At 34.5% G+C, this 24057-nt stretch overlaps 2 protein-coding genes across 3 annotated transcripts; one reads left to right on the forward strand and one right to left on the reverse strand.

Annotated features, from left to right (window-relative positions):
• The first annotated feature begins 6300 nt into the window (after positions 1-6300).
• Positions 6301-12191, forward strand: LOC107814765 (putative boron transporter 7). 2 transcript variants are annotated; one of them, XM_016640224.2, is made up of 14 exons: positions 6301-6696; positions 7683-7794; positions 7884-7966; positions 8081-8273; positions 8375-8513; positions 8646-8811; positions 8902-9068; positions 9517-9690; positions 9796-9891; positions 9978-10094; positions 10261-10580; positions 10951-11206; positions 11578-11700; positions 11791-12191. In XM_016640224.2, the coding sequence occupies exons 2-14, from the start codon at positions 7691-7693 to the stop codon at positions 11818-11820; spliced, it is 1968 nt and encodes a 655-aa protein (XP_016495710.1). In that variant the 5' UTR covers positions 6301-6696; positions 7683-7690; the 3' UTR covers positions 11821-12191. The 2 variants fall into 2 exon arrangements, with proteins under 2 accessions (XP_016495710.1, XP_075107309.1); XM_075251208.1 differs by lacking the exon at positions 6301-6696 and adding an exon at positions 7383-7521.
• A 1499-nt stretch (positions 12192-13690) lies between these two features.
• LOC107814764 (potassium channel AKT1-like) lies at positions 13691-19671 on the reverse strand. Its single transcript, XM_016640223.2, has 12 exons — positions 19358-19671; positions 18525-18890; positions 18032-18089; positions 17623-17940; positions 17232-17477; positions 16982-17080; positions 16604-16636; positions 16336-16521; positions 15729-15923; positions 15563-15638; positions 14569-15162; positions 13691-14201 (listed from the first exon to the last, which is right to left on the reverse strand). Exons 1-12 carry the CDS (start codon positions 19558-19560, stop codon positions 13930-13932), a joined length of 2646 nt encoding a protein of 881 aa, XP_016495709.1. The 5' UTR covers positions 19561-19671; the 3' UTR covers positions 13691-13929.
• Between the last annotated feature and the right edge of the window lie 4386 nt (positions 19672-24057).

The raw sequence follows: 24057 nt of genomic DNA on the forward strand, positions 1-24057 counted from the left end.
TAAATGGAACTATTCGAGGCCTCGGAACATAGAAGTGATGGCTAAAACTGAAATTGACCTATCGGGTCATCACAATTTAAAAAAAAAAAAGCCTTTTGACACATAAATTAAACTTGAATGAAATGTTCAAAACTAGCCTTGTACCAAACAATTTGTGTTATACCCTGTACTTATTTTTTTTTCAACCTGAAGTATAAGGGAAGATAATTTGAACGCACTGCTAATGCAATTTTGTTTTACATTATTAGTTGATTTTGACTTGTTATGGAAGATTGCTTTCCATATTATAAGATTACTAATTAATGATTGCATAGCGATTTAGTCCGAAAGATTTGATAAATCGGAACTCATTTCTAAAGTAAAACTAGAGTATTAGATGTAGCTTTCAAGAGACACTACTATTAGTATCCGCGCGGATGCGCGGACACTAATCATATCAAATATTTAAGTTATTTGGATTGTATGTAAATAATCTTAAAATTTATACTTTCTACGTAAATATAGATAATCATTTGATATTAACTACATGAAAAAAATTAACCATTTCTTCTATTTTTCTTTTTTGATACCATTCTTGCCGGTGTCATTGGATCCTAAAAATCGTCAGGAAGCAAAATAATAACTCATATTTATGGCAAAACAATCAAATGTTAAGACAATAAATGACTTTTTGGATAAGACTTGACTTTTTTACTACTACTTGAACTCTTATTTGGTGTGTTGATATCTCTTAAAAATATTTCTTTCTTAAAATTTCAGTTTCTAAAACTTTATTTTTCAATAATAATTATTTTTATAATAATGTAATTAAAAATATTATTCTTAATTCAAAACTCATTTTAGTTGGCTATCTAAAAATATTAAAAAAAAATTAGCTAGTGAATTTTTTTTTACTCCATTTTGATATTTGACATTAACCATGTTAAATATCTGAGTTATTTAAATTATATGTAAATAACTTTAACATTTAAACCTTCTAAATAATATAGATAATCGTCAGATATTAATTACAAAACACTACATGAAAAAAGACTAACATTTTCTCAATTCTCGTAGTGATAATTTTATTTTTGCATTGTTCTCATATGTGTCATTGGAACCTAAAAATAGCCACAAAGTAGGGCTGGGCATATATCGGGTATAACCGATAAACCGAACCGGTAAAATGCTATTGGGTTATCGGTATCGAGTTATTGGGCAAATAGTTCGATAACGATTTAATATAATTTGACTAATGGGTTATCGATTCAGGTCTTGGTTTGTTCAATTTTATTAACGATTTAACCGATAGCCCAATATGCTTTATCAAAATTATAATTTTACCCACTAAGTATATAAAACCACATTATGGCTTCATTCTCTCAATTCTCTCGGTAGTTACTCTTCATTTTCTGACCTTAATCCTTAGAGTAAGTTTTAAACTTTTCTGAATTTCTTATTTTAATTCAATTAAGTTTTTTAGTTTTAAACTTTAGAGAATTAATTGTTCAGATTTTTAGTTTTTCTATTTGTTTCTTTTGTTGCACTGATTCTTTAGTATTTACAAGATTAGAATATTATTATTTTTCTATGAATTATGCCCCCCGCAGTGAGATAGTTAGTAAGATTAGATTGTTGAATGTCTTGTCCCTTACTCCTAGTAACTTATAATTTTGAAAATTGAGATCATTCATTGGGATTTTCAAATGCAAAGAAAGTTTTATTTTTTAAGTTGAAATTTAATCTCTCTTCTCTTAAGAGCAAAAATTCAATTCCTTTCTCTTAATAGTATGGTCATGATTTCTATAATAAATTTTTGGATAGTTTTTATTATTATCGGGTAAACCGATAACCGAACCGATAAGGATTGATAACCGACTAACTGATACCCAATAAACGATATCTTATCAGTTCGGTTATTGGTTTAGTATATTTATAAACCGATAACCGATACGAAAAACCGATAATATTCACAACCGAACCGACCGATGCCCATCCCTACCACAAAGTGAAATAATAACTCATATTTATGGCAAAACACAAAGGTTGACACGATATAAATGATTATTTGATTACGACATGACTCTTATACTACGACTTGAACTCTTATTTGGTACGATATTATTTTTCAAAAATATTTCTATTTTGAAGTTTCATTTCTAAAACTTAATATATATTATAATAATTATTTTAATAATGATGCAAGTGAAGATATTATCCTTAATTTAAAATTCACTTTAATACTTTAAGTTTATCGGTCGGTTTAAACTTTAAAGTTTAATTAAACTTTATATATTCAAGTGAAGATAAAGTGGTGAATATATAAAGTGGTGAATAAACTTAAATAAAATCCTTTTATATATATAAAACTTAAATATATTATCCTTTTAAATTAAACTTAAATATATAAAGTGGTGAATATATATTTAATTAAACTTTATATATATAATGATGCAAGTGAAGATATTATCCTTAATTAACAAAAGTTCTTAACATGATTGCATGTGATCATTAACCGAATTAAGTATGATAACATGATAAAAAAAGATAAATTTTATTTTTAATTTAAATTCAAATTTTAAAACTTTATCTATAAATTCAAAATAACTTATCTATAAATTCAAAATTATATTTTAATTCAAATTCCGTATATATATATTATATTTGTATTTAACTAAAATAGTCAAATATAGAATAAAGTTACCATATACTATTGATATTTATTAGCTTGCCACTTGGCTTAACCATAATGTCAATTATATATGGTAACTTTCTATATATATATATATATATATATATATATATATATATATATATATATATATATAGAGAGAGAGAGAGAGAGAGAGAGAGAGAGAGAGAGAGAGAGAGAGAGAGAGAGAGAGAGAGAGAGAAGTGGGAAGACCAAATTTAGAACTTAAAAGACTAAAATAACCATGAAAGATTGAACGACTATTTTGTCCTTCAAGCAAGTATTATTTCAAGAATATTTGGGTGCAAAGATATAAATTTACATTCTACAAATTAAAGAATACAAATAAAATAAAATAATGAACATAACAAAAAAGAAACGTAAAATTAGAGAAAGGGAAATGTGAGAGCCATTCATATAAAATATAAAACCTGTTCAAATGACTAGGTTTTAACAATGCATTAATAAGGCTTTTGGCTTTCTTTAGAAAAATGTGTCAAAGCTCGAGAGTAAAACCTTAGAGAAATTAAAAAATAGCCAGATTTATAAGCGGTCGTTTAAAAATAGCCCAGTTTCAAAGTAATCGAAATTTAGCCATTTTTCATGTAAAGATAAATTTGAACGAAAACACTATTCAAAATCCGAAAAAATACTCCAGCATAATATACTGGAGTACGAGTATATTATACTAGAACTCCAGTCTAATAAACTGGAGTTCCAGTATAATATACCCGTCCAGCATAATATACTGGAGTTTGAAGCACCGGTGCTCCAGTCTCCAGTATATTATACTGGAGCTAGAAAAGTATACCGGTTCAGCATAATATGCTGGAATTTCATACACAGGTGCATCGCAGTCCAGTATATTATGCTGGACCGGTCTCTGTTGCAGCAAAATAGTTGCTGTTTTTCATTGACTTGGTAAACGCTGACTATTTTTGAATGACCAGTCCGAAAACTGACTAGTTTACGTAAAACCCTTGAAGTCACTTTTTCTTTTTTACTTTTACCAATTTCAGATTATCTCATAATCGAAATACAAAGTCAGTGGAAGAAATAATGGTAAATGTTATTGTTTGCAATAAATTTTTAAGATATGAAAAATAAACTGCAATCACAAAATAAGAGAAAAATATTTTTTATTAATCAATTGTGAGCACAATTCTGTTTCTTTCTTGATTCTTCTCTCCTGATTATCTCCGTGGTTCGAGGACTGGAGCAGTGTATTTCTCGAACGTAGTATTATGTGGACTTCCTTGGATTTATTTGATATCCATGAAATATGTTGTGGATCTTCTTGAAGTATTTGATTATCAAGAATTCTGGCCACCTCTTGATCTCTTTGTGAATATCCCGTGAGTTTATGGAATTTTGAGATGATCTCCATTTTTGAGATTTTTTAAAGGGATTATGTAATCCTTTTTATAGGAGTGACCTAGAGCTAGGGTAGAGTAGCCTCCAAGTTAGGGTTTTTGATAGAGTAGTCGCCAAGCAACCTTGATAGACTCCTAGAATTTCAAGAGTCATCTTGTAGAATCTTGAATTTTGGATTTATCTTGATCCGTTAAAATTTTGATGTCTACAAATGCCCCCTACTTCAAGGTTTGTCGGGGTGTAGGCTTGCCGAAACTTGAAGACGAGACTTGAAGTACTCGAGCATTAACAGTTGATTTTGAAACTAGTAGTTTTCGATTTGCAGAAGGAAGCGATGAAGGGCAGAACTCGTCCCACTGGGCGTGCCAATTTGTTTGCAATAAATTTTCAAGATATGAAAAATAAACTGCAATCATAAAATAAGAGAAAATATTTTTATTAATGTTTTTCTCTTGATTCTTCTCTCCTGATTATCTCTGTGATTCGAGGGTTGGAGCAGCGTGTTTCTCGAACGTATGATGATGCAGACTTCCTTGGATTTATTTGACATCCATGAAGTATGTTGTGGATCTTCTTGATGTATTTGATGATCAAGAAGCATAAAGCAACACTCCATTTGGATCTTGAATGTTACTAGAACTTTGAGCAAGACATATTTGATATTTCTTTGATCTCTTAATGAATATTCCATGAGTTTTATGGAATTTCGCAAATCGTATATTTGATCTCTTTGTACAATTCCAAGAGTTTATGGGCACTTTTCAGAAAAAGTAGTGGATGAATAACATTGAAGTTGCAGATTTAACATGTAGGTATATTTTTTTCTTTTTACTTTCATATAGGTATTCAACAATTGTATTGTTTATGCTAAGTTTTGGTTCAGTAACACTCCCTACACTATTTTTGTATGAAATAGTGTCTTTTTATTTTATTTTTCTTTAGTAATCACCAGTCAAAGAATCGATGTATATTATCCGTAAATTATTTGGTAAACTTTTGGAATTGAGGCAATTTAACAACATTCTGAATGAATGTATATCGTTTAGAAGGCCATAAATTAGCCACATTCTCCAATATCTAAATAGAAATGCATGCATCATATCATTCACCAATAGTTGGCAAATTCAATTTACGATCGAGCCAAGCATATATCTGACTTAGAAGATTAGCCAGTAATATAGAAAAGAACAAAAAAATAAGAGTTAGGAATTCTAGCTTTTGGCTTTTGGCTTATTTTTGTCACTTTAGCTTAAAAATAAGTGCTTAAAATATTTTTTTTTCTTTATCCAGATACTACAAAATGATTTTAAAGTTATTTTGGCTTAAAAATACTTAAAATAAGTCAATCCAAACAGGCTCTAAGTAAAAAGAACTCTCATATTCATAAAATAAAATCTAAAATTTGAGCCGAAATTGATACAACATGTGCAAGGATGATCGAATATCAAACTTAGAGGATTACACAAAAGAAATAATTTAGGCAAATAATTAAAAAAGAAAGACCAAATTTTCAGCTCATCTCCGTTGCATTGAGTTTTATCATTACCACAATATAACAGTGTAAATGCAACAACACATAATGGTAAATCGAAAAAATGAATTTTAATCAAATTTGAAAATATAATATGAATTTGTTAACCGTGTCTAAATACAAACTGTAATCGTGACCGAAGTAGAAGATAACTACTAACAAAATATCTTTTTCTCCCATATTTTAACTTCATCACCGGAAAATGAAGTATATCCTTTCATCAGTTCGAGTTTTCTTTTTCCCTTCATTATTCACTCATTATCCTCCTGTTTTAGTATTATCTATACTGTTTAAAAATATTTGTACAGGTTAGCATGAGATACACGTGCAACGTACGTGTCTAGTATATATATATATATATTAAAAGTAGAGGCAGAGTCAGGATTTAAAGTTTATGGAATGAAATTTTTGTCTATTTAGTTACTGAATTCTAAATTAATAATTTATACACATTCAATATATTTCTTAAGATAAATATATAATTTGAACGAAAGTTGACGGGCATAGCCGAACTCAGACTCCGCATTCTAACTACGCGCCTACCGTTAAAGTCGAACACTAGTTAAAGAGAAAAGTAAATTTACACCTTTTTCCAAAAAGAAAATAAGGAAATTGATGAAGTAAGACGAGAATAAATAAACAAAGGAAAAAGTCCAGCCATAAATTCCAAGTTGGACTGAACAGAGAACTAATTAAAAGGGTCTTACACGAACCGCGCGCAGCCATGAGCATATAACAGTATCAGTTTCAAACAAAACACTAAAAAAGAATTCTTCCCTTTCTCTCTTTCTCCTCTCCGCCATTAGCGGTAGAGGAAAAATATAGGAGGCAGAGAAAGAGAGAAAATAGGAAGAGAAGTGACTGATATAGAGAGAGAGAAAGGAAAGGCCAGAGAGTTTTAATTGCTTTATTTTCTTCCTCTTATATCCATTTATTATTAGACCCTTTCCATCTTCTTCTCCAGGCGGCATCTTTTGCCGCCGGAAGGAAAATATACAACAAACAAACCAAAACACCATTCCCTCCTGTACTCATCTTTGGTGCCCCGTTTCCCATCTTTTTATTTTTATTTTCTTTTGTTTTTCTCCTCTCTTCCCTCTCCTGCATTACCTTTGATTTGGTATTATTCTTAGCTTCTTCCCCTATTTTTGTTCTTCATTTTAAGAGAATGTGTTCATTTCCGTTTTGTGTCTCAGTAGCCTATATCGAGCCACATTCATAATTTAAATTTGATGCATTCAACATTTAATGTTCTTTAGCACTGAGCTCATATACTCATCTACCTTTTAAATATATGAGTTTCGAATTTAATTTAACGAATCCAGTTGAACCCTTTGCTCTATAGGGTCAGCCGCCTCTACTAAGAGTCTGGGTGGATCTACCACGTAACTAATGGGTTCGCCTTCGCGTGAACCCAGTCACTTTTGCCCAAACTTTGTATTATACATTATTATCCGTGCATTCATTTATTATTATTATTATATATTAACTTGAGATTGCTATAATAATGGCTATCTAAAGGAGGTATTTTTTTTTTGTTGGGTGTGATGTGAACATGTGATTTGGTCTTTTTCATTAAGTAGTTATCTCCGAAATTCTCTCCCGTGTTTAAGGGGATTTCTCGCCGTTTGGACAACTTTAAAAAAAAGTTTTCAAAGAAGATTGTGCAAATGGAAATGTGTTTTGTTAAATGTGTGTTTTTGTTAGAGAGATTTGACTATTTTTGCGCGTCAAAGATAAAAAAACCTTTTGAAAACAATTCTTCGAAAAACAGAATTGCTAGAAAACACTTTAAAAACACGTTTTTTTTTGGAAATATTTTTGCAATATTTTGAAAATAATTTTCAAAGGACAAGTGCCGGCATATAAGGAACTAGAGGAAATACCATATATGATTTGTTCTGGGTGCGTGGGGTGTAAAGATTTCCCATTTGTTATTCTTTAGGTATGTATTGTTCCTGCTTTTCTGCAGCCACTTATCAGCTGTAGGCATTGTATTTGCATGATCCATTTTTGCAGCCAAGTCTGATGAATAATATAGGGATTTAATAGCTTCCATGGTTATAATTACCATAAGTTTAACCTGTTAAATTTCTTATATTGCAGTTTCACCTATGGAAAAACCGAGAACTCCCCTCAAGGGAGTTATTGATGATTTTAAAGGAAGGATAACATGCTACAAACGCGATTGGCTCGACTCATGTGGTACAGGCGTCAGGTATTTACAATATTTCCATCTTATATGTTTGAGCTGAACATGTACCGTTTAATGAAAATTTTGGTTTTCTTGTGTAAATGAATTTTTAGGATACTGGCTCCAACAGCATACATTTTCTTTGCTTCTGCTCTTCCTGTGATTGCTTTCGGAGAACAATTGAGTAGAGAAACAGGTCCGTTGTGCTAATCTTTTCGTGCTTGATAACTATTTCGCGTTTGCAATAATCATGTACGGCGCTTGGGATTAAATTGTTGATGTATTTTGATTTTTGTTTTGTTTTTGACAGATGGAGCAATGAGCACAGTTGAAACTCTTGCTTCTACTGCTATCTGTGGAATCATTCACTCAATATTTGGTGGACAGCCTCTCTTGATCTTAGGAGTTGCAGAGCCGACGATTATCATGTATACCTACTTGTACAGTTTTGTGAAGGATAGACCAGACATGGGGCCAAAGCTGTTTGTCGCCTGGGCAGGATGGTATGGAATCTATTTTTTCCTTTGTTTCTCCGAAAAAGGATGTAACAAGAGCTTCCTGGATTACCAGATGCTTAAATGTTACTAATTCATGTGTTTGACAGGGTTTGTGTCTGGACCGCGTTGATGCTGTTCCTTCTTGCTATTTTCAATGCTTGCAATATCATACCAAGATTTACAAGGCTCGCAGGGGAACTCTTTGGCATGTTAATCACGGTTCTTTTCCTTCAAGAGGCTATTAAGGTACTTGTTCTTGTGCTACTGTTATTAAATATAATGCAGAAGTAGGAAAAAAGAAACAAGAAAGACCACAAAGAATTATCATTTAAAACTAGTAGAAATCCTATACTGATACCTTTGTTCTTCGAGTCACAGGGAGTAGTGAGTGAATTTTCTATTCCGAAAGGGGAAAATCCGGAACGAGAGGAGTTCCACTTTCAGTGGCTCTACACAAATGGGTTAATGGCAGTTATTTTCTCATTTGGTGTTCTTTTAACTTCTCTTAAAAGTAGAGGAGCTAGATCATGGCGTTATGGTACAGGTATGTGACTATATCTGCTTTATTAAAGGGTGGACTTGGAGGTCTTTTAAATTCAAACTTAGTCATTCATACATCAACTATTATGAACAGGTTGGATGCGAAGTTTTACTGCCGACTATGGGGTTCCCCTTATGGTTGTGTTGTGGACGGCCATGTCTTTTGGTGTGCCTGGAAACATTCCATCTGAAGTTCCTAGGAGGCTCTTTTGTCCTCTCCCTTGGGAGGCTAAATCATTATACCACTGGACTGTGATCAAGGTGCTCTAAATTTCAGTTTGACACCCTTATTTACCTAGGAAGTTATGTAGCACTCTTCTTGAGTTCTGGACTGCTTCTATATGCCGTTCAGAGCAATATCTTGCTCCTTTAGTCGAAGTCTCATAAAAGGGTGGATCTTGTAAAATAAGCAGAAATATTGGTGTGTGTTATCAAAATCCATTGTTTTTGTATATGTTCTTACATCGGTCTGGCAAACATGACATTCTTCACCAAAAAGCTTTTGAAAGTGAGTCATACAGATTAGCTTATGGCACATGAACTTTCTCGTATATTAATTCAGAAGTACAAGGCAAGATATTGTTAGGCATCTCTTTGTGTATTCTCTAAGAGAGAACTGCGAACCAAAATTACGGCAAAATTTTATATACTTTTATTAAGTTGTGAAAATTCCTATCCTGTCTAATTTAGTTTATGCACTGAATTGCAGGATATGGCAAGGGTCCCAGTGTTGTACATCTTTGCTGCCTTCATTCCAGCTCTTATGATAGCTGGTCTATACTTTTTTGATCACAGTGTTGCTGCACAAATGGCACAACAGAAGGAGTTCAATCTTAAAAACCCATCTGCTTACCATTACGATTTATTTTTGCTTGGAGTCATGGTATAGATCTTCAGGACTCTTTCTATTTTAGAGATATAGGCTTAAATTCACTTCTGCAGGTCTGTTAGTCTGGTTCATTCTTCACCTTGAAATTTATGGTTGCAGACTTTGATATGCGGATTACTTGGAATTCCCCCTTCGAATGGGGTACTTCCGCAATCACCAATGCATACAAGGAGCCTCGCTGTACTTAAGAGACAGGTAGACAATGCAATAATAAGTTCTCTGTTTATTCTTTTCTGCAGGACGGATAGTCCTATTAAGACTATTTGGTCCCTCATTCTCAGTTAATTCGGAAGAAAATGGTGAAAACTGCAAAGGAAGGTATTAAGCAGAATGCAACAAAATCAGAGATATATGGGAAGATGCATGCCGTCTTCGTTGAGATGGATGCTACATCAAAGGTAAATGCTGGAACCAAGCTATAACTGTTGCCAGTTAAGAGTGCATAGGCCAATGTCCATTTATATTATTCACTTAGAAGAAGTTTGTTTATTGTGTTTCAGTATCTCCAACTAGTTTGATATTGAGAAATAGTTGTTTTATGAGAATTTTTTTTATGTAATGCAGCGCACAGCAGATAAGGACTTGGAGAACTTGAAAGCAGCCGTATTGAAACATGACGATGGAGAAGATGGAGCAGATGAAAAATTTGACCCTGAGAAGCACATTGATGCCCACTTGCCTGTCCGAGTAAATGAGCAAAGAGTTAGCAACTTCTTGCAATCTCTACTTGTGGGATGTTGTGTGCTTGCTATACCTGTGATCAGGCGGATACCTACTTCAGTCCTTTGGGGATATTTCGCTTACATGGCGATCGACAGTCTCCCTGGTAATCAATTTTGGGAGAGGGTGCTGCTGCTCTTTATTCCTTCTGGTAGAAGATTCAAGTAAGTCATTTTAATAACTGTTCCTGAAAAGTCGAAACTAAGTCATGAATAGTTCCTCAAAACTCTTGGTCAAGCTCACATTTAACGCATGGCTTAAAGTCTAGGAGTTTAGAAGTTGTTACCTAAATATGCTCGCTTACCACCCTGAGAATTCTAATTCTTCTTGTTAGGTTTTTGTTAAAACTGAGAAATAGAGATTCAGAAAAGTGAAATGTAAAGAGCACTGGAATCCTGACACATCTTTTTGTCGTTGTCTTCATTTTAGGGATGATCATGTCATTGTTATATACATTTGATTATTCAGTGGTAGTTTTTATTTGGTTAAAAGTACCATATTTTGAATGCCATCTTGTGATGGTTCTTTTGACAGGGTCTTTGAAGGGCTCCATGCCTCGTATGTCGAGTTGGTCCCATTCAAATTCATTGTCAAGTTTACAGCGCTCCAGTTCCTGTATTTCTTAATTTGTTTTGGAGTAACATGGATACCTATCGCTGGAATACTATTCCCTTTGCCTTTCTTTCTTCTCATAAGTATAAGAGAGCATGTTCTTCCCAAGTTTTTCCCACCCGAGTATCTTAAGGAATTAGATGCAGCTGAGTACGACGAAATTGCTGGTTGTCCAAAGGTAAATTATTTTTCCTACCTTTCCTGCATCCTCCTGTGTAATTGTAATAGCCAACTTATGCCGGTGGGCTTTTATGTGCTTTTGTGCACATTTTATTTGTATTATTTCTGCTCTAATTGCATTCTTCTTAATACTGGATGCTTCATGTTATTTGTATTCTGCGCGATAAGAAGGAAGGCACATAAGCAATCTTTTGTGGCACTCATCTGTAATATACATTGTTTCCTTGGCATATATTATGTGCATTAAATTCAGCAATTTTCTTGCCACTTCTCCTATGTAGTACAAACAACTGGAGTGTTTTTCGGATAAAAATTTTGAGGATCTCTTAGGATACCGGTTTTCACAAGGGTTAATGTATCAATGTGCAGGAGAGAGAGATACCTGATGAAGAAAGTGACGATTTCTCTGATGCTGAGATATTGGATGAGATGACAACACACAGAGGTGAACTAAAACACAGATCTGTCAGCTTCACTGAAAGGCAGCATCAGGTAAACGGCTTGCCAAAATCGTCCAACATTTGCAGCTTCGTTTTTATTACATTGCGAAAATATTGATAATAACTCCCATTTTTATGTCAGGTTTATCCGCACGAGGCTTCTGGAATGTAATGGCAGCTGATACATTGATGTAAATGTAATGCATTGTGATTCTCAACCAAAGTACACTTCCGGGGAGGTCATTAATTTTCAGGAATCCTCTCGGTTGTTGTGGAAAATGTGCAATAGAAAATACACATGAAAAGAAAGAAGAGAGTAGAAAAGAGCAGGAGATGGAGAATTTAAAAGAAAGAAAAGCAACAAGAGATATTCTATACAAACTTTTAATTTTCTTTCATAGTACAGAAGCTACAGTAATATAGAAGTTTGATGCTGATTGAAAAATGTGAATAATTCTTGATGCTTTTGGTGTTATTATTTCATTTTTGGCAAACGTTAAGATGTAGATGCTTTTGTTGTTATACAAATGGGTCATTTGGGAATCTGGTAATTTATCTTCTAAAACTACTTGATAATTTGAAAATATATCAATAAAAGGTATTTAGTTTAAATGGCTCGAACAGAAAACATGTCGGAGTTAGCATATCATATCATTGCTTTAGCTTTAGCATGTATTTTGTTAATCAAGCAGCAAAGTTTTTTTTCTTCTTTGGAATCACATTTATACACAATGTGTCTTGTTTTGGCAACCCAATGGCAGTGTCATATTATTAATTTTAATGTTAGAACAGAGTACTAACCTCTAACGTCTAAGCATTTCAAAGAGAATCCAACCTTGTTACTGTGTGTTGTATTCTGTCAAAGGGAGGTAAAACCATCTGAAAGCTCAATGATTTTCATAATTGTATTTGCATATCAGGTGTGTCCACATATACATGGCTTTTTATCTTAGTTTGCAAAGTATTTATCCTATTTTCAAATCATATGATATGGTTGTTTCTCAAAAACGAACATTTTGGTGCTAAATGATGATTATAACCAGTGTTTTAAAGGGCGTTTTGTGCGCAAGTCCCGGGGCGAGGCATACCAAAAACGCACCGAGGCATACCAAAAACGCACCGAGACGTACTGGCGGGTCCTACAGACATTCCGGGCGTTCGCCTAGGCATAAGCCCCAACGTTGTGGGCAGTAGGCTTTCGCCTCGCCTCGCCCCGCCCCGTATTAGATAAAACATTTTGCCTCTCGCCCAACGCCTTTTAAAACACTGATTATAACGCCAAGGGCTGAAATTGCAGAACCGTTGCTATGATTGAAGCAAAATACTGAGAGCCTGGGCCAAAATTGTGATCTTAAAGCAATTTAAATATTATTAAATCGAGTAAAAGATTTCAGGTCCTCCATGAAGTTTCTATATTTAATTCAAGGTATAATATGTCAACTTTCATATTTGCTTTTCTCTTCTTTAAGTTTTCGTTCATTTTTGTTTTTATCAAATAAAGGTACTATAAGGAAGATCATTGAATGGAATAGGTAATGTTTTTCACTGATTCAAAATTGATACATGTATAAGATTATAAATACTTGAGAGTTGAGATAATTTTATAATCAATTAAATGCAGGAGTATACATCCCCCCCCCCCTCTTTCTTTGTCCTTTTTCTTCCAACTTTTCAATGACTATATGTGAATCAATTTCTTCTGTGCGGTAATTACGTTTCCTTTTTGGTGATTTTCTCATCTATTATCCATATGATAAGCATAAAAAGTAGAGGTTTTCTCTTGTTCAGACCAGCCTCGTTCCACCCAGAGGCAATCCAACATATAGAGCAGTGGCGAAGCCAGGAATTTTCTCAAGGGTGTTCAAACTTGAAATATGTAAAAAAAATAATCCGACAAAGGGTGTTCAATACATGTTATGCACCTCTGTACCTCTAAAGTCTAATATTTTACCTATATAAACAGTGTAATTTTCCGATAAAGGGTGGTCAGTTGACCACCCTAACCCAAGTGTGCCTTCGCCCCTGATATAGAGTCGGTGGGCTCAAAATGAATGTGATATTATAATATGTACGCATTTTTAGTCTTTTTACATATGTATACATAGTTCGAGCAAAAAATAATGAGTTTGGTTTAACCCACCCTACATTTGTCGCTAACTTCACAGTGTATTTTTTGTCAATTCTTCAGTTACAATACCAAGTATGCATTCCATGAGAGAATAAGCTCAAAATCAATCAGATCCATTTCTGAAACATCATTGTTTGAAATGATGAGCTATGTTTAATTTTCTGAAGTACCATCACCAGCAAGAACTAGATGATCTCCATCTCTAATCACAGCAATGTCTTCAATAAGTGCGCCATCTTCAGTTAGTACTTTCGTGAGAGAGATACCAAATTTTTTAGCACCAATATCAAGTAGCTCTTGAACTGAATTCGGCAAAAGCACAACCCTTCCACCTATATCACCTTTCTCTGGACAACTGATGGTTATTCTGTCTAGAATTCTTGCATTTGCAACTTTAGTTGAAGAATAACTAAGGTCACCTCCTCCTGTCAAGTTTCCATAATGCACAATTAATTTCAAACAAAATCAATTCAAGAACGCAATCTACCTCGAAGTATTATAAGATTCACAAAACTTTTAACCAAAATCCTTCCAAAACTTTATCAAGCTGAGACCTACTAGGAGGTAGAGTGGTGTATTACTAAAAGACTATTCTGTAACATAGATGTATGTATAGTTGACCATCTTTACGACTAATTTGGATATGATGAAAGTGGTTAGTTATAATCCTAGTTGTTATTTAGATGGCTCCGCGCTGAATCCTATACCTATTATTATAGATATAAGAAAATTTCCCAAATATTGGGAGATGTACTTATGAACTGATGCTTCAGAATTTAAATCTGTACTCACCTTCATGGTGTCTCTGGCGTGCTGACATAAATCCCATCAGTGAATTCTGATAGAAACTAGCCCTTCTCCTCAACCTGCCATTGGACGAGCCATTTTCTCTAGCTAGTAATGGTGTTTCCACAGGAGTTGAGACGCAAATCATGGGGTCGCTCTGATACTTCTTAAGGTAGGGAGCATCAGGCATTTCAGGAGGAGAGACATTGGCTTCTTTATTACTACTTGGTTGCATCAAGTTGAAAAGCTCCTTTATCTCTTCGTGGCCCTGATATTCAGCCAATGCTCTTGGTGTCCAACCGTGAACATCTGGTTTATCAATGTCAGTTCCTTGTTCCAGTAGGTATTTAACTATTTCCACATTCTCCTCAGAAATAGCAGTGTGCATTGCGGTCGTGCCTAGGCTGTTAAGAAGGGTGACATCACCTCCATACTTGATAATCTCCTTGAGCAAGTCTAGGCTGCCTTGCTCCACCGCAAAGCAAGCAAACTGACCTACATCTCCTGAAGATATCTTTGCACCGTTGTCCACAAGCAATTTTATTGCAGCTTCGTGCTTCCCCACCATTGCATCCCACAATGGAACATTTCCTTCAGAATCTGCTTTCATGACATAAATTAGCTGTTTATCAGAAAGAAAAGTGACACAATCTTAAATTGAATTTACAATACAGTTGCAAAATTTGGGAGTGATACTCTACTCAAAAATGCGCAGGCGCTAGTGCTTAAAATTTCTAAATAGAGATCTATCAAGATCATAGCTGAGTATATAAATTGGAGGAGGGCAGATGTAAATAATTTATATTAAAGGAAGCAAAGGATAAAACTGCCTCTTAGATGCTCAGTTGAGGTCATTGGAATAATTGAATGCAAATGCATTCTAATGGTTCGTGTTAACTTTGTAAACTAGTAATATATCCATAATTTTCCAAACACAAAGTATGATTTTCCAAAAGAAACAGACCATGCAATTTCCTTTGTATAGAAATGGAAAGAGTACCTTTTTTATTTGGATCTGCTCCAAAGTCGAGAAGTAGAAGAATACATTCAACATTTCCATTTGAAGCTGCTATATGCTGTATCATAATATGCATAATGATTTTCAACCTCCAAACACAAATATTATTTTGGTCAAGTGGTTAATGAGAAATAGAGAGGAGTCATACCAACGCTGTACGCCCGTTGTTATCAGATTCATTAGGATCGGTACCCCTTTTAAGCAATTGGCACAACAAAAGATCATCTCCTCTGTTTGCTGCAAAACATAAGCTGAGAGGTATGTCCATTCTTCCCTGAGTCAACATGTGTTCTATATCTGCTAATACTGCTGTCATCATTGGGTCCCTTCGCTCTTTCAAATGCTGCAACCAAAAAGATCATTGTTTAAAGCTAGAATAGTATCCGCACATCAAAGTTATCCTCCAGATCTTTTATTCTAGTTGAGAGTAAAGCTGATATAGGTGAAAAATCTTCGCCAAGACACTTCCATAAGGAAAAAATTCTTGCTCTTGAGATTCCAAAATAAATTCAAGCAAAGACTGCAACACGGTGAAAAATATCGACTTCCACTCGCAGCTGAGTATTATCACAGAAGTCAAAGTCGCGACAACTTGGTAACTATATCAAAGGACTATATAATGAAAGGCTCAGGAGAAATGGAAGTTAAATACGTTTTCAATAGCCATAAAAAATCACTGGCAACCTGCTTTCTACATTAGCATATATGGGATTATTTAAACAGCCTCGTAGATAATATTAAAAGAGTCTATTCACCTGAAGGATATTGTTCATGATTATTGTCCCATCTCCAATATTTGCTTTAACGATGTTGAAAAAAGAAGTACGATCCAAACGTAGCAGTTGGGATGTTCTTTTGGTTCGAACGGTAAAAAATTGAGGTCTATAGCAAAGGACACCTACTTCTCCACAAACGTCCCCTGCCTTTAACTCGCCAACCACCTACATAAAAATTATCCACCAAATAAGCATTGAAGCTCAGGACAGCAGTAATGGTTTAAAGTCCTGAGCTAGAGAAACTTACATGTTCCATCCCATTCCTGTGTGAAATAAGTTCCTGTAAGGAAGATGTGATTATCAAGAGATTGACTTACAGCAATAAAAATGAACAAAGAAAAGAATAGATGATTTGCCTGTTTAACAGCAAAAAATTGAGGAGTAAAAGTGGATCGACCAGCGTAAATTTTTTTGTGAGTAGTATATATTCGAAATCTTTCGTTTTCAAGGAAAGTGAAGAGAAGATATCATGGTTCCTTGACTTGAGTTTGCTATTGTGATAAATCAATAGCAGAGTGAAAATCTGGGAGAATTATGAGTTGGTATATTTTACTGCATTCTTTTCTTTTGCTTTCCGTTCCTTTCCCGGAGAAAAATAGAGGGAGAGCAATAAAGAGCTCCTTACCATTGCTCCAGTTACCAGAATATAAAAATCTGTTGGTGCTTCATTCTGCAAAATGACATCCTCTCTTGGGGGAAAATACTCGGCTTTCATCTCAGAGACCTGTACGATATAAAATCACAGAGAAGAAACCAAATCCTATTAGTATTATTAATGAAATTACTTGAACAACTGAACAACATTTTGTTATACATAAAAGAATATTGCCCAGTAGGGTGAAATTTAATGAAGCCTTAAGACCAACGGGACTTACCAGTTGAAAAAGTAAGTCATTTGATACACCATGGAATAAGTACACCTTATCCACAAGTGAATAGAACAGATAATGTGAAATGCTAGATCGAATAGCTTTGGGTAGTGTTTCAAGAGTTTCTTGTTGTTGCAGACCTTCCGAGTCTGTTCTGTACCTCAAACACAAGTGAGATAGCATCTGATCTTGAAGGCGAACCGGCAAATTATTCCTTTGTGCAAAGCTTGAAGCAGCTTGAATGGTATCCCTCTGTGCAACAAAACGATCATCAAAGAAAAATCCTTCTGAAAGAACGTCAGAAATTGTTATTACAAACTTAAGCTAGCAAGACAAGAAAGTGTCCCTGATATTCCAGAAATGCTTTTCCAATTACTGCATTGGGAAATCTACTCACAAATTTCCTAGTCTTACTGGTTCCATGGACAACTAAGTTGGTCATGTTTCCAATGAGATAAGCAGTCAACCCGAGGTCAAATAGCATGTAAATCATGGTAAATATCATCTCCTCTGTAGCAACAGCATGCAAATCCCCATAGCCAGTTGTTGTAAGCGTTGTAATGGACCAATATATACACATTACATAGAGATCCCAGATGCTCCTGTCATGAAAATTTTCCATGGCAAGTGAAAGCCATGTTTTACTTGGGTCTTTTTTCCGAGCAGCAAGAAGATAGTAGAAACAGCCAGCACAATGAACTGCGAAAAGAGTCACCTGAAAAAAATATCCCAAGTGTGTTATGGTAAAGTAAATTGCCATTCAGGTACTTTACAAGCAAATTCCACTTATTGCTCGAAAGACTTACACATATAAGCTTCAGTACTCGAACCCCAAAGTAACTGAACTTCCTGTTTTTCTCCAATCTACAGCAAAAGAACAACATATCATCAGCTATTTATCTTGGAACCTAATCGCCAAATTTATTGCTAAAGTAAGAGATTTTGTCAAAGCATAAGTGATGATAATTGCCTTCACCTAAACTATTATAACAGTGTGATGCAAGTAGAATTGGAACAGGACAATTCACAATGTGTTAGACCGAAAAATCCCATAGAGCAAGATAACAAGACAAACATAGAAAGTTGAATATGCAAATCAATTGCTAAAAGAAGCACCATGAGGAAAGACAATACTCCTAGTATTTAAAAGATATAAGTTTGCAATTCGTTCTTTCTTGTATTACATTGGACCATCAAGGAGAGATTCAGGCATTGGTCCGATAACTGAAATTGGAAAATCATTAAGAACAAATCAAACATGGAAATTTAAGTAGCTCTGCAAATAAAGAGGGGTCTTACCTCGCAAACATGGCACTGGCTCTTCTAAGACGCCAGAGACGAAGCATACTGAAGTATCCATATGATTGAAAAGAGTGGGGCAATGCTTTCCGAACAAGTTCCGATGGGACAGTGGATATCACATCAAAAATAAACCCAGATCTGGTATACCTCCAAGCGATCAACTTTGGGTCATCAATCATACTGTAAGTTGATTTATCAAGATAGGCAACAAAGAATGTCAGGATAATATCAAAGGCAAAAAATCCGTTAACTATGTTATCTATGATGGCAATAGGTCCTCGAGGTCTGTCCAGAAATCCAAACTGAAAAGGCGACGCCCATGCTGTGTAGAACACGAGAAGCACCAGAAATGCATCCCAAGCCCTGCATTATAACTTCAGTTAAGCCATATAGGCTTAAATCAACAAAATTCTAAAACATACAAGCATATATTCAGAACAGAACTTGAAAAGTAACATAATACCTCCGTACATGACCTGATTTAATTTACAATTATCAAGTTGACCAATTGGACTCGTTTCAGGACATTATTTTATTATTTGTTCAGAACATAGTTTATAGATTAACAATTACATAAATTACACTATTAACAATTTACTTCTGCTGCATTAACGTAACCATAAAATCATCTATAGTTCAAACATAAAAAGTGGAATTTCACCATTACACAATCCCATGAAAAGAATAACTGAGAGAAAATTTAAGAGGAAAAATAAAACAGTAAGCAACATTATTTTGTCCCAATTTAATTTGTCCACGTACAAACACATGCAAAAGAACGAATCGTAAGATTTTCCCACGTGAATGAAAAGTAGGAATAATAAACAAACCTGTAACGGGGATTGGAGGGGGAGATAATGTAGCGACGGAGTTTAATTCTGCGATTACTATGATGGGCGCCAAGAGAAGGAAGAATTCCACTAGTAATACTATAGTGGGAGCTTTTATCATCTATATAATTCTCTCTTTCTATTTCCTTCTCATTAATGAATCCACACATCTTTTCTGCCCATTTTTCTTTGCCCATTCTCATACTAAAAAATTGGCGGCTATGTTATCTATATATCCTTCTTTGCCCGACCACCACCGGCCGCCGGGCTCTTCCACCACCTTTTCTGGGGTTTTTATTAGATTGCCGTCATCTTTTTCTTTTTTCACTGGTATATATATATATATATATATATATATATATATATATATATATATATATATATATATATATTTTTTTTTTTTATTGAAGTTACATTCTTCTCCAATTGGGACATCCGATTAAAAAAACATTCTCCCGAGTCATGTTCTGATTCCTCATTTCTCTCTATTCTTTGGTTTAGCCTGAAATTCAGTTATTGTACTTAAAGAAGGTTTGGGGTTCTTCACCCTTTTTATATTTTAATAAGGTTTTTTCGATAATATATTAATGAATATATTTTTATCTTAAATTTGTCATTTAACCATGATAAATTAATCTATATCTATCTATCTATCTATTTATCTATATGTTTCAATTGAGTCCGCGGATAAGTTTTAATAATAAAGTTTTTTCGAATAATATAATAAATTAATTGAGTTCGTGGATAAGTTTTTACTAGAGAGAAAGGAAGCAATGAGAATAATCATATTATTGGATTATATACATTTGTGTTATTTAGAATTCTAATAATCATATTACTGAATTATATATATTTGTGTTATTTGGAATTCTTTTCTCCTTGTGATCTTTTGACCATTACTCTCTCTTCTTTGGTTAAGTCGTTCGGCATAAAATTCAGTTGTAACTAAAGAAAAGGGAAAAATTTAAATATCCCTTGCCTAGGAAATAGAGTCCACTTATAAGAGGTGCTCTTAGGGCCCACTAGGGCAAAATCCGGTAATTTTATTAATTACTGTAACCTTAGCTATCCCTGTACAAGTACACATACTGTGTACTTCTAAATACGCCGGAAACAGTAGACGCTCTCTTCTATATTCAATTAACATAGGATTTAGAATGTGGAATTGGAGGTTGATTCAATACATTGTGACATTCATCGCCGACTAGTAATTCCAATCGCAGTTCACTCGTTCCTTCCGCTTCCACTATGCGAACAAGTAATTTCTCGTTTTACGATTTACGCGATACCTAATGAGTTTAGATTAACGCGTTTTTTCATTGGTATCAGAGCCATAGGCTGATTTTCTATATATATATATATATATATATATATATATATATATATATATATATATATATATATATATATATATATGTGTGTGTGTGTGTGTGTGTGTGTGTGTGTGTGTGTGTGTGTGTGTGTGTGTGTGTGTGTGTGTGTGTGTGTGTGTGTGTGTGTGTGTTCACATTTGCAATTGATTGGTTATCTGTTGTATGATATTTTTTTATTAGTTCAATGAAATCAGTTTTTGGATATGATAAATAAATAAATAAATGAATAAATAAAACTATAGATGTGAGAAAATTTAAAAGTATTTGTTCTTTTTAATTTGTGTGCAATTGGCTACAATAAATCTAATTTATATACTGATTTGAATTAAAGTTTTAAATCAGTGCTTATTTTTTTTAATCAAGAAGATACTCTGTTAGTCGATTCTTCTTTTCAAAACTAATAAAACAAAAAAATTATTTTTTCTCCGATTAGCCCTCGCCCTCGTCGCCGTCTAAGATGCGGCTGACCTTCGATGTTCCAAATAGCTCCGCTAAGGAGCGCCACCAATGAAGAAGTCATGGAAAAAAACGAAGAAGCAAAGTGGCTTCTCCATTAGCAGGACTTTTTTTTTACATCAAGTAGAGATGGAACTTGGTGCTCCATTAATAGAGGTATTGACCAATAAATAAAGGAAAAGGAGAAGAAAAGTATTTTCTCTTCTTAAATCCAAAAAAGGAGGGTTATGTTGGAACTTGGTGCTCCGAAGACCATGACACAGAGAAGAGAAGAAACAATGATCTCTCTCTTTCAAGGTGGCGGCTGGAAAACAAAACAGAGAAAGAAACTTAGGATTTTCTCTACTTAATTTGATTTACTTACTAATCCCAAAAAAAGAGTAGGCACACAAATGCGGCGGCTAGTTAAAGAAAGAAGATGAGAAAGTTTCTCATGCCCTAATGCTTAAAATAATATTAAGGACTAAATGATGCCTGGACAGCTGGGCTTCTTATTTTTTTAAGAAAAAATGAACTTCTGAAACCATTGGGCTTCTTTTTTTAAAATTGGCAGAACTAGCTAGGTGGCTTTAAGAGGTTGCTTGGGCCTCTCCTTTTTTTTAAATAGGTAGATTTTTTAAATGCTTTGTTTAGGTTTGATGTAACGACCCGCCGGTCATTTTGAGAAATTAAGATCCATTCAGCGGTGAAAGGTCTTGAACATCTTCATATTATGTGTATCGACTTGCGTGCATGGTTGAATTCAGTTACAGGATGATTCAGAGTTGAATTGGAAGAAGGAAATCTAGTTGTGGAAGCTTAAGCAGTGAGAATTTGACCGGAATTTGACTTTTGTGTAAACGGCTCTGGAATGAGTTTTGGATGATGTCAATAGCTTCGTATGGTAATTTTGGACTTAGGCATGCGTTCCTTAGGGTAATTTGAGGCATTTCGGCTAAAGTTGGAAAAGTTAAAGTTTGAAAAATGGAGAAGTTTGACTCATAGTTGACTTTTGTGATACCGGGGTTGCAATGCAATTCTGAGAGTTGGAACAGCTCCGTCCTGCCATTTGGGACTTGCCTGCAAAATTTGACGTCGTTCCGGGTTGGTTTGATTGGTTTCAGTATGAGTTTTTGAAGTTGGAAAATTTGGAAGTTCATAGTTCGATTCATAGCGCGATTTGCGTTTTCAGCATTGTTTGATATGATTTGAGACCCCGAGCGAGTCCGGGTTAGGTTATAGAACTTATTTGTGTGTTTAAACGGGGTCCCGGGGGCCTCGAGGGTATTCCGGATGGGCTACGGGTCAATTCCTCCTTTTTTTGAACTGCTGTTTTCTGTCTTCTGGTGTTCTTCTTCGCGATCGCGAACTGCCTTTCGTGTTCGCAAAGTGTTGTTGCTGACTACCTCAAAATCCTTCATCGCGTTCGCACTCTTTCCCTCGCGTTCGCAAAGAGTTCTTTCTGGACAGCCTCACTTTCCTCTTCGCGTTCGCGAGACTTCTATTGCATTCGTGAAGAACAACTGGGAAGCTTCCATTTTTCTTCTTCGCGAGTGCGATCCTTTCTCCGCGTTCGCGATGCATAAAGACCTGGGCATGATATATATCATCTAAATCGAGGGTTAGGCCATTTTTATCATATTTTGACTTGTGGAGCTCGTTTTTGAGCGACTCTTTGTGGGGTTTTCAAGCAAATTGATTGGGTTAGTGTCTTCAACTAGAATCTATTATATTCCATAATTTTATCTTTGTTTTTATCATTTAATTTAAGTTTTGAGTTGAGGAAAATGGAGGTTTTTGAAGAAAATTTTCAAAATGAAAAATGATGATTTGAAAAGCCAAATGATATCGGAATTTGATAATTATTGTATGGTTGAACTCATATCAGAATGGGTATTCGATTTTTCTAAAATTTGCCAGGTTCGGAGGTGCGGGCTCGGAGGGTCGACTTTTGGACCGATTTTTTAATTTTATTAAAAATTGAGACTTTATGATCCGGAATAGTTTCTTATGATTTTTAGTTGTGCTTTAAAGTTATTTTGGTTAGATTTGAGCCGTCCTGAGGTCTTTTCACCCGAGAAGTTTATTTTAGAGTATTGGTTTGTCTTCTTTGAGGTAAGTATCTTGCCTAACCTTGTGTGGGGAATTTTTCCTTTGGATTTGAGTCTTCTATGTTGATTGTAGTTCGTGCACGCGAGGTGACGAGTGCGTGCTCGGACTTATTTTTGGAAAATTTACCTTTTAAGATTCTTAGATCCTTATATTCACCGTGTATGAAGTTGTTCTTGATATGACTGAGTTCCTACTTACTAGTTTTACCTTTACATGATTAAATTAGAATTAACTGCTTTAGGATCCACTCTTATTGCCTATTTGACTCTTATTTGACTTAACTGAAGATTTTACCTCTTTTATTGTCATGCTATCTCTTCATAATTGCTTATCTTTATTTGAAATTATCACCATCTCCTCCTATGATTGTTTAGGCTTAATTGAGGTTATGATTACCTTTCCACTATCTATCTTTAATTGAATTGTCGAATATTCTTTGTAATTGCCCAACCTTAAAAAAGTCTAGCTATCCCATGTTTTAGTTGACTTGCCTTATTTGGAACTATTTGACTCGTGTTAGTTTTTCCTTGTTGCCGAACTATATATTGTGGAATCATTGTGGAATATTAGTTCCTTCCTTGTTGACCTGTTCTCTTTACGCCTAGCATTCTTTACTGTGGTTATTGTCACGCCTCCTTTTTCTCGCAAAATCGGATTTCGACATTTTCTGGGACAACTCCTTTCCGTGAGTGTAGGGAATTGGATTTGAAAGAGTCGCCACTTAACGGATTAAGGTGCGTTAGGTCACCTAGAGCAATTAACTCATATAACCAGTTTACA

The sequence above is a fragment of the Nicotiana tabacum genome, chromosome 1 (genome assembly GCF_000715075.1).
Source record: "Nicotiana tabacum cultivar K326 chromosome 1, ASM71507v2, whole genome shotgun sequence".
Lineage (NCBI taxonomy): Eukaryota > Viridiplantae > Streptophyta > Magnoliopsida > Solanales > Solanaceae > Nicotiana > Nicotiana tabacum.

Excerpts from the sequence above, each read along its gene's own strand:
- LOC107814765 (XM_016640224.2), top strand. The coding sequence starts at position 7,691 with ATGGAAAAACCGAGAACTCCCCTCAAGGGAGTTATTGATGATTTTAAA. Across the intron at positions 7,795-7,883 it reads TCATGTGGTACAGGCGTCAG|GATACTGGCTCCAACAGCAT; the intron begins GTATTTACAATA and ends ATGAATTTTTAG. Across the intron at positions 9,892-9,977 it reads TCGCTGTACTTAAGAGACAG|TTAATTCGGAAGAAAATGGT; the intron begins GTAGACAATGCA and ends CCTCATTCTCAG.
- LOC107814764 (XM_016640223.2), bottom strand. The coding sequence starts at position 19,560 with ATGAGAATGGGCAAAGAAAAATGGGCAGAAAAGATGTGTGGATTCATT. Across the intron at positions 17,478-17,622 it reads CCAGTAAGACTAGGAAATTT|AGGGATACCATTCAAGCTGC; the intron begins GTGAGTAGATTT and ends TTTGTTGCACAG. Across the intron at positions 16,522-16,603 it reads ACAGGAATGGGATGGAACAT|GTGGTTGGCGAGTTAAAGGC; the intron begins GTAAGTTTCTCT and ends ATTTTTATGTAG.